Below are 14,088 nucleotides of genomic sequence, written 5' to 3'. Positions count from 1 at the left end.
TATCACAGAATATGACCTTATTACATTTCCACTCCTTTTGTGCAACATTTTCATTTAAGCTTTTTTAATTTCATAATAACTCAAGAAGCAATCCATTAAAACACACATTTTCTGCAGTTCTCAGTTATGGCTTTTTTTTGGAAATTCTTTATTAGGAGTAACCCCTTGAGTTGTATCATCTCGTTTTTGAGGGGATCCATGAATACAGAAATTAACAGTACACGTAGACAAGACATTTAACAGAGCTCAAGACAAGAAACAAAACAAAAACATACAACAAAATGAATAAGACAAAACAATAAATATCAAATTATGATAAGGCATAAGAGATCAGGAGATCCTAAGGCACAGCATAAACTTGAGTGGGTCATCCACTCATCGATCATGGTCAGTAAATACAATTGGTATTCTGGACAGTGAAGGCAGAGATGCATCTCCTCTTAGCCATGCGCACGCGTGCGCACCATGGCCACCACACACTCCCTTCGTCTGCCCGACGCACCACCCGCGCACAGTCCCAAAAATCAACGCGACGTGGACGCAAGACGCATCAGCACATGAACGGCAGGGGCAATGCAGAGGTAGAGGGGATGCAACAGGGCCAAACTGCAACAGGGACAACAACGGCAGATTTAGCCATATAAAATACTTAAATATCCTTTGAAAGACAAAGAAATTAAACTGAGCAGCAACATTAAGATGATCAAACATTAAAAATCTCCCTTTAAACCATCACTAATGAAATTCTAGCCAGGTGAGCCATAAACTCTTCACTAAAACAAGTTTGAACAAAAGTGGCTAAAGCAGATTTAAAATGATGCAACATTAACACTGTCTAAATTGTGCCTCATGTGAACTGATGCAGCAACATCAACTGTGTTTTTCTCTAAAGCACTGTAAGGCCACTGTAGATTAACTAGAGCGATGCTTTAAGATTCCATGAGAGCTGCCTTCCATTTCCTCCTCTCTCCTGAGGTCAACACATGCTGCACCACCGCACAAAACAAAAGACTTACTTCTTAGGTGATCAATCCTGAAGTGAGAGGTAAGGAGAGGGAGTGAAGAATGACGAAAGTAAGGGGGGCAGCAGGCAGCACAGAAGGTCATTTTTTTACAGAAAGCTTAGGAATATTAGTTAAACATGCCTCTTATGTAAAGGGGATGCCTTGTTAATGGTATCCTCTGCAAAGTTGAGCTAACACGAGTCTCCTCGGACCCTACAGGATGTGGATTCATCAAAATGTGATCAAAAAGAATTTGGAGCCACTGCAGCTCCAGCAGCGCAGTTACCTCTGCAACAGTGTTAGAAGACAAGCTTTACAGCCCAACCGTGCCAGTTCCACAGCAAATATTACCTTTGGTGTTTAAACAAAATAACCAGCTTGTAGTTAATAGACTGCTATTATTAGGATGTGCACAGACGAAGTAATCCCATTAACACTTGCATGTGTTTGTGCAGCTCATTTTCGGAGCATATTTTGAGTTTGTTAGCCAACAAAATGTTTGCATTTTGCAGCATTGCAGAGCATTGAATAAATGAACGTGTGTGAATGTGAGTGGGTTGGTTCAGTGTATTTCTTCCAGTGTCTTTTTAGATTTTGTGTGTGTGTGAGCTAACAGTGTATGAACACGTTTTTTTGTTCTCAGAATTCCCAAGACACTTTTAAATCCCGTTAATCTTTAAACCACAGAGATGGTGCGTATAATTGGAGTTTGGATCAACGCCAGTGTCTTATTGTTCACAATATGCAGGCTTGCATATGGCTTCCAACCTTGCAGAACTCTTGGTGACCCCCATTTGGCCTAGTACCCTTACTCGCACCCATCCATCATGGCTCTGGTACAGGGCTTATCATAAGCCCAGAACCCGTGTCAAACCCCAGCTTCTGTACTTTTTGATTCTGTTTCATCTCTTTTCAACCACTGTTCACTTTCTTTACTTTTATTCATGTCTTCTCTCCGCAGCTATCATATCTCCTCCATCTATGCTTTAACCTCCCAACCACCTCGGTTCACCTCCTCTGTTACTCTATAATCAAACAGCTCTGATACCTCTAACTTAAGCTCACTCGTAGATTTGTTCTACCTCTGAAAACATGTGAAAGTGCTGTAGCTTAATATTAGCACAAGTTCAAGTTCCTGTTTTCCCTTTTTCATTTTGTTCACCGGGAAATCCTTACATAACCCAGAGTGCTTTACCTCTTCATTTCTCTTCAGTACTTGTTGCAACAGTGCTGACGAACTTGCATTTTAAAAATGCAACATACATCATTGTGTTATATGTGTCAAAACATCGGGGCACACTACATATACCACTGTCCTATTTGTAAAAGTCAGCATTATCAATCGTCTCCTCTGAAGGCACGTCTTTGCTTCAGTACATTTACTGCTCCTTCTGTCTGTACAGCTGTAGAGTCTGTGTGTGTCACACGTGTCAGATTATGTGATGTGAAGCCAAGTGTGTCACCCTGAAGAGTTTTACCTGCCTTTAAGTAACATACACAGTAAGAGCTGTGATAAAAAGCTGCTGTTGAGATTACAAAGGTACGAGAATGGAGAAAATATTAGATAGTGTATAATTTTACAGGCCAAAAGAGTGCCCTTTGTTAATCCTTGCACCATTATTGTTACTGCAGAAAACACAACCTAGCTGGTAGCCTTGGCTTACACGTGTCCAATCACTGTAGTTTTACAAATCCACTCGACGTCCTTTGTAGAGTTGAGAAAACACTTACAATTTATTCCACAGGTGTCACAAGTCTGTTAATCCACTGAATTTTCTTTGCTGGATAACATAAATCTCAACAGGTCAGGACTCCACAGCTAGTCTAGCCTCCACACGCTGCTACCGTTCAACAGCTTCACAGAAGTACATGCGCCAGGGTGCGCTCTCTTAAAGCGACAGTACGTATTTATCTAAAATGAATGAAATAGGCTATTCTTCACCTAAACATGAAAGATTAATCTAAAAGTCAAGTATAATGAAAACATACTGATTAGTTATTATCAGTTAACTCCTAATGTTCAAAAATTCAAACTTCATATAAATGTACACATTCTAGGAACAGGAAACAAGAAAACTATGAGAAAAATTAACAATATAATCCTAGCCTCCTACAATTATGGTCAGCTATAAAGGTCTAAAAGTTACTTAGATGTTGTTGCTTCTAATAATGAAGTTATAATAATGAAGTTTTTATTAATGACTGAATGCAATTTGTTGAACCTTTAACCAAATCATAGCATCTCAGTTGTCGTGAAGCTTTATTCATCCTGAGCATCTCCGTGTTGACATCACAGATTATTTATGCATTTATTTACCAGGGACAGTGCAAATAAACATTTGAGTTTATACATCAGTGTAAATGAGTTAGCTAATGAGCTAATTTTCATCTGTAGTCCCTGGGCAGGTTACAGCACATTAGTGCCTAATGTCATCAATGCAATGCTTTAACAGGAACTACAAATGTCCATTATATGACAGTATAAACTCCTTTCAGGACTTCAGTTTCTACCAGTGCGTCAATTACATGTCCATTTATATATTTAACTTAAACTATTAGAAGAAGATATACTTTTATTAATTCAAAGTTTTCAGTCTTTATTATTAGAAACATGCTACACACACATAGGCCCTAAATACGCACATGGACAAACTGGACTAAGTGGACATGCATTAATAGAGAGATGTCAGAGGGGGCTGCACATGGACATGCCTCAATAGTACCCAGGAAATGACACGGCACCTCTCCCGCTACGAGTCCTAATTTCCATGCTTGGTCCGCACCGGGACTTGAACCGTCCACCCTCCGGTTTCCAAGCCAAGTGCCTTCAGACTGAGCTACCGTCTTCCTCATTACTGCTGTACAGAGAATCTTTCAGCTCAAATGACTCATATAGTACAATGAGACTTTAAATCTGTCTCAGCAGAACAAGTATAAATATATACTGTAATACAAATGTACCGTAGAGTAGACATACAAGTTCACACAATATAATGTTACATTGTGAGCAAGAAATAATTATTGGAAAACACCTACACACCTCTGAAGTCATGAGTCAAAACAGTGGCACTGACATGAAGTATTAAAGTGTTGCAAAAGTTGTCGGGCTGTGTTATCTTGCAAAAGAAAATAGCCATGATTATGCAAACAGTGTAGTGGGCAGCATTGATTCTGTTGTTTGCATATTAGATCTGACCAGCAGACAGCAGAGACTAATTGGAGCTGTTCCAGGTGTTATTCAGCTGTTGGTGACAAGAATATCAGAGTAGACTGACAGCACGCCTAAAACTGTATTCAGTTATTTAATCATCATCACTTCATTTATCAGGCTGTTCTAATTCACTGTTCGTACTTACATCAACAAACAGTAATGCATTGTAATTTGTTCTAATTAATGTAATTGCGAGCCCATTTGGACGCATCTGCGAGGATGTTACAAGCTCAGAGCAACAGCTCCGGACGACCAGCTTTTGAGAAGCCAGGTGATGTAGAAAGACCTGCTGGGAGCTGAGGGACTGTCAAGGGTTCAAGTCCCATCTGAAACAACAGGCTTCAGAAGTGCCAACACCATTGTGTTTCTTTACTTCACCCAGAAGTTTTTGTCTCTTATCCTAAGCTGGAGCTTAGAGAAAAAGAATAATGGACATGAGGTGTCCATATTAAAGGCAGTGAGACGGCAGATTCCATAGGAGAGGACTTTATTTAGACAGTTGCACCTCTTACTTGTCAAGTGGTCGGGTTTTAGACGCATTCGACAGGCAAAGGAGAACACAGGTCTGGTTGGTGGCAGAGCAGATGGGTTCTCCCCCTCTTGATTGGGGAGATTGAGTTCACCTGTGTCTCATTTGCTCCAGCCAGCCCAGGTGTTGTTGTTGCTCCTCCCAGAGCTCAGAGGGATCATAGCAGACATGAAAGATTCCAACACAGACCTTAAAACAGCAGTGAGGAACACCTTGACACAAATGCTAAACAGACCGGGCTGAACTTTTCACTGAATATCATACAAACCTTTTTTTTTTTGAGGCTACATTGAATTTATAATGTTGCTGAACAAACTCGTTTACTCAGCAAAAATACTGCCTTTGGTGTGCATTTTTCTTGGCAACTAACGCCGAGCGTCAGTGCCGTTGCTGCCGCTCCTCATACGTCAAATTCTGTCTCCTTGATCTCGTGTTCCGGGGTTCAGAGCCGCACACAACGCCAGCCATAACTCACTCAAAATCTCGGCATCCTGCTCCGTCCTTATGATCCCTTTCAAGGTAGCCCCTCGGATTGCGAGTTAAGACTAGCATCACTGTTTTCATTGGTAAAATGCTCCTTCAGTAAAGTTCTTAGTAATTACCCTATTTGAGTTCTTCCATTGTTTCCAACCTCCTCCACTCCACTTAATTTTCCATTTCATCTCATCACACACTTTCTGAAGTTTCTTTACCTCGTATTGTTCCATTCCTCCTTCTCTTTTCCTACTTAATCATCTCTCCTCTTTGATGTAGTATTGATTAGCTTTGCAGACGAGGCACTGTTACTGACAGTATACAGCTTGTACAGGAGGGAGATACACGCGTCGAGAAGAAGAGGAAGAGGGAGGGTGAGAAATTTGGAGAGGCACACGGCGTGGACTGCAGGAGGCCGGTGGTGAGAAAGAGGATGAGTTGGGGAGTGATGGAGGTAGAAAAGAGAGGAGGAGAGACAAAAAGATGTGGAGAGAGTGACAGAGAGAAAGAGAGAGGGAGGGATCAAAGCCTTCTGCCTCGTCAGTATTCACAGCGTGCATCCTCTACACCTCACCGCCGGAGAGATGGAAAGATGAAGAGAGAGAGAGAGCAGCAGCTAACGTCGCTTCACAGACAAAGATTTCCTCTCTCTCTCTATCCCTCTCTCTTTCCCTCCCTCCCCTCTCACTCTGCAGTTTTCCTTCAGTGGTGCTGAAGGATGATTGAGAGCTCTCCCACCGACAGCATTTTTAAACAGACGCATCAATAAATAAACGTCTTGATGTAGTGCGCTGAGATGTGAGGCCCGTGTGTGTGTCCATCCGCGCGCACGGGGTAACTACAAGCAGGATGTGTGTGTTGATCCGTGTGTGTGTGTATGTTCTCCACGCCGAGGCGATCTGGCACTCCATCCCTTCCTCCCAGGGGCAAACTCTTTGAACGCCTTTGTCTTTCTCTCTGCTCCAATTTCTTTCTCTCCGCTCTCTCAAGCTTTTTTTTTATTCTCCACCATGTTCGCCATTTCTCGTCCCTCTCCAACATCGTCCCGTATTTCTCTTTAGTCTCATTTCCCTTCTCTTCTGTTTCACTCCAGCATTTTTTCCCCTCCCTCCCTCCCTCCTTCCCCTCTGTTCGCTCTGCTGACGCACTCAATCTCTTTGGCTCACCGCTGCTCACTTTGAGAATGCTCAAACACAATTCCCTCAGACAGTTTCTTTGAGCGTGTGTGTGAGTGAAACAAGCGTTTGTGAGTTTACAAATTAGTTCTAAGGCTGCAACTATTATTTACAAATATTATTACATGTTGTAAATATCATATTGTATATTTCGCTCATAGTGACTCAGAGAATTGTCAGCTGAATCTGCTTCATCTCTTCGATGCTCCTAAACGTCTTTTAGCTCATTGTTTTGATTTTGCAGCTTTTTTTATTTCCCTCTCTGTGTGTTTGAGGGTTCATTTGCACCTGTGGAAATAAAAACACATACATGATTGCTCACGTGCAGGTGTCTTCAAACCACCTGCCTGCCTGCATGCATGTGTGCCCACCTCTCTGCACACGTCTCATAATTAGGTTTATATATGCACAGTTCGCTCTGCAGGCAGCCAGATATTTGCTCCTCTTCGCACACACACGCGCACACTGACTACCCTGCAGAAAACTAAGGGCCAATTTAAGAAGTAGGCGAGTTGCACTGTAACTCCTCTGGCTTCTGGTTATCTCTGGAGCGCGAGTGTTTGCTGTACAGCAGCTGCCTACTCGCTGCATGGCATAATGAGATTTGTGAAAATTGTATCTTCTGTAGGACTCCGTCCAAGACGGCTGTGCTCAGAATTCTCACGCCTCCTTAACCTGATGATGGAAAGAAACTCGAACCAGTGACATAAAATTAGACCTGGTCTTTCACTTTAGTATAAGTCAGACTTGCTTTGTACACTTTAATTCACCTGCTGCATAATGCTGTCATTAGGGCTGTTGCCTCACAGCCAGAAGGTTCCGAGTTCGAGTCCCGGTTCGTACAAAGGCGGCCTTTCTGTGTGGAGTTTGTGTGTTCTCCCTGCGCCTGCTCTCGCCCAATGACAGCTGGGATAGCAGCTTATTCTGCTTCCAAAAGTGGCCAAAAAACCAACAACAAAAACGATGCCCTCAGCTTATTCTTATTCTTCTATTGAAACAGGGTATAATTACACAAACGTCCACACGCATGACTCACTTTAGGATTTAGTTTCTCTATTGGACCTTGTGTTTTCCTGATGACAAATAAAAATGAGTTAAACATTAAGTTAAATTACCTGTTTTCTTCTTTTCAAAGCTTTGGTTCATGAAATTGTTTTCAATTCAGGTCGATATAAGATCTCTGCCCTTGAGCGAGAAACATTTATCCTTGCCCTCACGCTGACATGCATACTGAAATACTCCATTTGAGCAGCTTGTTGTTCAGTAGCATAAGCTATCGATCGTGGACCGCTCCACGTTTCATTTCAGAAAATATAGAGCTGTAAATCAGACAAAAAGAGCATATGAGTTCAGCCAAATGTCAGCGTTTAAACAGAGGTTACCTGTGTGGCAGACAAGAGAGCAGGCTGTTTGCAGAGAGGCTGAGAGAGGTGGACTGAATCTATAAAGTTTGTTTACCACAACATTCAGATGCTCCTCCATCTGGTTTTTATCCACTAAATCAATTCTGCTGCTTTGTGCTGTTCAAGGAGCCCCGCTTATGAAAAAGGATGTCGCCTGCATGCAGATTCTCCCTTCTTCTGCACGCTGTTTACCACACAGATCCGCGCTGTGATGTTGCCGGCTGCCTCGGCCTGTTGCATCACTATGAATGAAAGTTGACTCTGCCAGAAGGCAAACTTGGCTAAGTTCATTATGAATTTAAAGTCATTTTATTTCCTCAAAGGGAATGCTGATGCTGCCCGGTCGTGTTGAGTTTTGACTTTGGTTGGTGGCCATGGAGTCTTAAGATTCGATTAGTACTTAACATAAGTTGGCGTTAATAGATTGATATTTCAAAGACTCCAGTGTGAGATGGCAGAGGGCTCAGTGTGCGATGTTGCTACGCTCCCAGCATTCATCACACTCTCAAACGCCACATATTTTGGCTCTCGTGTGCGATACGCAGCAGGATGTCTAATCATGACAAATGGGGACTCAGCACAATGAGTTGCTCATTTGCGTCTTCATTTGTTTCTGCGTGTTGACGGCCAAGAGTGCACAACATCTTACACTGCGCATGTGGGACGCTTCAGTCTGATCTTATTTGTAGACATGGTAATTAGGCAACTCTTTGCCTTTGTGTCTGGATTCATTCAATCTTCATGACTGTTACTGTTCTACTATCATGCATTACACTTTCTATTTTAGCTTGTAGTCTTGCTTGTCATGACTGATTTGGATTCCTTTTAGTTAATGTGAGACCTTTAACTGAACCCTTTCTAATGCTCTATTTCCTCCACAATAAAACTAGACTAATTATTTCATTTATGTTTTATTAACCTGTGTGCGTTATACAAGAATATGTATCAATATGTATGGAAAAATACACACATATATTTTTTAATCTGTACATTATATAATAAGATATAATACATTTTAAATGCTATAGATAAGAAGTTAATATACGAAATATAAGTATGAATACTGGAGTAATGCACTGCTCAGATACAAATTCATACTACTACTCTCACGTTTGTCTGCTCCATTTTATGCTGGAGCCAAGAGCCACTAGCTTTGAGGGGTCAAAGGTAAAGAAAAATCAACCCACCATGGCCTTTAAACAAACTATGAAAGAAACAAGATATAATGTGTTAATTAGTGAGCATTAGAGGCGCTGGAAGGCTTCCAGATTGTGTTGACTTTTCTAGCCTCTTTTACAAAGCTACTGTCTTTAAAGCCCCCCTCCAGTGAAAATCCAGTGTTTAACCTGGTAAACATCTCCATGTGGTGTTTTTCGTGAGCTACAAGACATATCAGGGACAACAACAGCAGTCATCTCCATGGCTGGGCCTGTCTGCTTTTAAACTGCAGTGTACCAAATACAGGCTGAACAACACGTTTTCAGATTGGCAGGTTTGAGACGTCACAAACCTAAGGAGCCAATCCCGTTAATGGACGGGGTGACGCTATGCGTATCATTATGTGTAACCTATGGCAACCACTTCAGCGATGCACGAGCCAGCTGTAACCGTCATCGTAATGTTTGCAAACTCACTACTGACTACTAATGCTAACGTTACTACTACTAATTACTGCATTTCAAGCTAGCTGAGTTTCGACAAGTTGCCGCTAAACGATGGCAGAGACGTGTTTTGTTTTGGGCTGTAATCTTATGAAGGAGAAACGTAGCACGTAGTGGGCGGGGCCTATGCAGATTCAGGAATTTTTAATGAGGCAGAAGGAGGAGATGCCTTGGGAGGTAATTAAACGTATTTTGCAGACGCAATTACTTATTTCAAGCAGAGAATTTTAAAACATCTTAAAACATGACTGGAGCCGGTCTTAAAGGTTCAGTAATTACTCGGCATCAATTTAAATAAGCATATTCTACATGTTAAACCATTCCTTTAAAAGTAGTGACACAGTTCAGCTCCTACCGGCCCAGGTGATAAGACAGAGACCGGTGCAGGGACATTTAGAAACAGGCTCACATCCACCGACACTTGCAGGAATTTAATGAGTTGACTTGCTCCACTTAAAGAATCCAGGACATTAAATTTAGACATTTTTCCACTTGTCGGGCTGACTGTAAAGAGAGAGACTTTCCCTGAAGCTATGTCTGTAACCCCTTTGTAATGGGTCTGATTACAAGACATGGCATTTAGAGAGGAAGTGCTAATATGTCAATAACCTCGATTGACAGGCTCAGAGGGGCGAGAAAACGCTCAGCACATTAATTGGGAGCTGTAGGGGAGTTGACAGGGAGGCTGGCGACCTCTTGCGTGAGCCTTGACCCTCCTGCCACCTGTGATTCTACCATGTGTGCTTTCAAGTTGGATTGCAGTGCTGCCCTTTACATGCACCTGTTCTCTTCAATAACTCACTGTAATGAGACAGAGGCCGATGGGTTGTGTCTGATTTATTTATATTTTTATGACAACACACACACACATTGCGTAACGCTCTGTCGAGGCTGTTTCCTTTAATGTATTTAGAACAAATTATCACTTTTCTTTTCCATCACGTCTGGCTGGCTCTTTTTTCCTCCCCCTGTGAATGTTTCTGCCTTTGCTCGTGCTCGCGGTTGCAGGTGTTTTTGTTTTGATTTGCTGCTGGTATCCGGGTCCTCGTGTCTTGACAGTTGACGCCGTTTGTTTCTCTATTCACAGCACTTTGGCTGCTTTGACAGCAAACTACACAGGTGCATCGCCTTGTTTACTGTGGTCTCTGGCTCTCCTCATCCTCCCCCTCTTGTTTTTCTTCCATCGCTGTCTCCTTCCTTCTCCTCTTCACACTCTGCATCTTTCAAATCAAAGACTGTCCTCATTTAACTTTTCCCCCCTTTCTTCTTCTTGTATTTCTCATTTCCTCGTCCTTTCTCTCTTTCTCTTAGCGTCTATTCCCTCTCTCCTTCCCTCATAATCACCTCCCTCCTACTCCTTCTCTGGCCAAGGTCCATGTAATAAATCAGACCACAATGAGACTGTTCCTCCGCCGTGCATCGGTGAAAAGTTACATTTAATCAAGTACAATTGAAAGAATTCTCTAATTCACTATTTCTCCTATACTGCTACTTCTTCACCACGACATTTAACAAGTAGCCAATATTAATTAAAGAAGGTCAAATTGACTCCACCTCTACCAGGCAGAACACTAAAACATTAAGCACCACTCTCTGAGGCAAACATTACAGATGGTTATACTCAGTAGTTGTTAAAGAGAAGGTATTCTGCTCTTTCACATTTTAAAACATATATATATATAATGTTACAATGTTGGATGTTCAGACTAAACGAGGGCGTTTCGAATCTGTCGGTAAAAGTATGTTGGAGTAATCCCCAGGCTTCTCAGCTCAGTCTGCAGGCTGCTGTGAACGCCAGGTTACACACAGGTTACTCTACATGCTGCACTTTGCGACGTCACAAAGTGCAGCCTCGGGACAGAGGCTGAGTCGTTTCTGGCAGAGGCTGTATGAGGGCCTGCACAGAGCATCAGTGTGGGAAAAAAGGAGGGGTTCTTTTAACTATAGCGGTAAACATAGCACAGCCTTTAACTCTAATATATATATATTTATACTTTTGATCTATATATATATATATATGTATTTATATACTAGATATACTTCCGGGCGCTGTGAGGTCGACAGCCTGTTGCAGCAGCTCCAATTCTATTTGTTATTGAGACTCAATAGTTTGTTACTAAGCGGTTATCATTACATCTGATATGTTGTTTCTGCTGCTGTAATATAAACTGTTATTGACTGAATGTTCCATATCATACTGCGTTATATACGTATACATACTGTTATTAACATACTGTATTTATTCTACACTTTTTATATTGCACCTTATTTATACTGCACTATTTCATACTTTATACTGTACGATTTCATTCTGGGCTGCACGGTGTTTGCATGTTCTCCTCGTGCATGCGTGGGTTCCCTCCGGGGTCTCCGGCTTCCTCCCACAGTCCAAAGACATGCTTGTAAGGTTAATTGGTGACTCTAAATTGCCCATAGGTGTGGGTGTGAGTGCGAAAGGTTGTCTGTCTCTGTGTGTCAGCCCTGTGATTGACTGGCGACCAGTCCAGGGTGTACCCCCGCCTTCGCCCAATGACAGCTGGGATAGGCTCCAGCCCCCCGCGACCCTGAACAGGATAAGCGGTATAGATAATGGATGGATGGATTTCATTCTGCTAAATGTTGCTGCATTACCCATATATATCACGTTATCCCATACTATGTCACTTTAGATTGTCACTTAAGTCTCTTTTGTATTCCAGTTGTATATATCTCTTTTAATTTAATTAGATCTTTATCTATTCCTCTTTCTGTTTGTACTTGCCTTCTTGCTGCTTGTCTTTGTGCTGTTGAAACAACCGAATTTCCCCTCTGCGGATCAATAAAGTACTATCTTATCTTTGCTTATCTTAAAAGAGCCAGATTAAAGTCGGTGGAGACCAAATCAGAGCTAAAAGAAGACTTACATTACAAGGGCGGTTAAAATGACAATGTTACTCTGTGGCTGTTAAACATGTAAATAGGCAACGACTGTGTTTCTTAGCATCATATCAACTCAATAAAATAAATATAAATTAATTCTAATATGTCAACTCAATTAAGAACATTTTGGTGATAATTTAACTCACAGAAAATATAGAGTGCTACACTGTGAGATGAGGACAGGAACAAGATCTGCCTGCCTTGATTACAAGTCAATGTCTCGTCCTTTCTAAACAACTTCTATTCACTTGAGATGAAACACGTTGCCGTCATGCTGGGCCGTTGATTTCAAAATGGACAATAGACAGTCCATGTTTAGCGGTCACTGACCTTCGCACTTATGTTCTTCTTCTTCCTCCTTCTCCATAGCAACTGCTGAGGGAGATGCAGCAGATGGCCAGCCGGCCTTTCGCCACCATCAACGTCGCTCTGGAGACGGACGAGGAGCCGCCTGACCTGATAGGAGGAAACATCAAGGTGAGCACAACCTTTTTCTCAGAGCCATCACTTCAAAAACCCCCGAGATCTCGCCTTGTGTCTGAGCTGACAGGACGGCAAACGGGGGAGGCTCCATCCATCATCGGGGGTCGTCGCTCATCCTTCCTCGAGTGGGAGTTCAGACTTGTGCCCGTCGACTGCAGTTTGTGATTACAGTCACACTGCAGTGATGGATATTCCTCACACCATCTGTTTCACTTCATTTTTTGAGCCTGGACTCTATAAAATGATTCCATCAGTTTTCAACAAGCCAAGGAGCCAAATTGAGCTCACTTGGGGAGAGGAGTTTGAAGTGTAGTGCAGGTCTAGTCCCCCTAATGAGGGTCAATGCTGCATACGTTTGCCGTGACAGAGCGAAGGCCAGGCGATGATGGAAGTCGGCTGCTGATGAGCACGTTACACCGGTTATAGCCACTTATTGTGGGAAGGCTGTGAATCCTAATGAGAATGAATCGAGTTAACCCTGAAGTTAAACGCATGCAGATGAGAGTAAGGTATTGTAGATTAAGACTATGCTCAGAGATGAGATAGGAGCTTCTTTCCAACATGGAGATATTCTTCATTCGGAGAGATAATGAATTAATTAACGCCTACTCAGAGGAAATGTTTGCTGGCATTAAAATAAAGCACATTGGGAGACACTACTTAAGTCACGCTTCGTCTTACAAAACAGTTTTGTTTTGGTGCTTCGAACCATCTGTGTTTTTGAAATATTGACTGAGAAATGTGGACGTAGACAGCTTCTTGGTACAAAGCCACTTAAAGCAGGCTGTCTTAAAACTGTGTCCCGAGTTTAGAACAAACGATGACGCAGGTCGTGAACACTGAACTGTAACCGGACACAAGTTGACACAATCTTTTTTGACCCCAAAGACCAGACGTGACCCGGACGTCCTGCTCTGCCGGATAAGTTTGACTCCTCCAGTAAAACAGTTATTGTGCTTGCTCTCTTGAAATACAGACAACTACAGAACTAATATGAGGTCCACAACATGTCCACAGATAGAAGTTGGACCGTACTATGTGTACGACTGAGTCAGTGAGACACAAGTAAGACAGGAGTGATAATAAACAGTTAATACTACAGCTTTCATTTACTGTTGATACACGGAGATATGAGGTCGGGGTTGGTGAAGTTCCTCCGACCTCAGGGGGCATTCCAGCTGAAATTTCCGACTGGGAACTCCGACTTCCGAGTACAAATGGAACGCACC

At 42.3% G+C, this 14,088-nt stretch overlaps 1 protein-coding gene across 1 annotated transcript in view; it reads left to right on the top strand.

Annotated features, from left to right (window-relative positions):
- Positions 1-14,088, top strand: part of atrn (attractin) — a 180,017-nt gene that overhangs the window by 141,482 nt on the left and 24,447 nt on the right. The window contains exon 27 of the mRNA XM_069661237.1: positions 12,746-12,853. Coding sequence (XP_069517338.1) covers positions 12,746-12,853 — 108 coding nt within the window. The remainder of the gene's footprint in view (positions 1-12,745; positions 12,854-14,088) is intronic.

Source organism: Semicossyphus pulcher, unplaced genomic scaffold (assembly GCF_022749685.1).
Source record: "Semicossyphus pulcher isolate SPU_LCO1_2020_fin unplaced genomic scaffold, fSemPul1.0.p SCAF_14, whole genome shotgun sequence".
Lineage (NCBI taxonomy): Eukaryota > Metazoa > Chordata > Actinopteri > Labriformes > Labridae > Semicossyphus > Semicossyphus pulcher.
The sequence above is the reverse complement of the archived record's forward strand: the minus strand, read 5'-3'. Positions and strand labels throughout refer to the sequence as shown.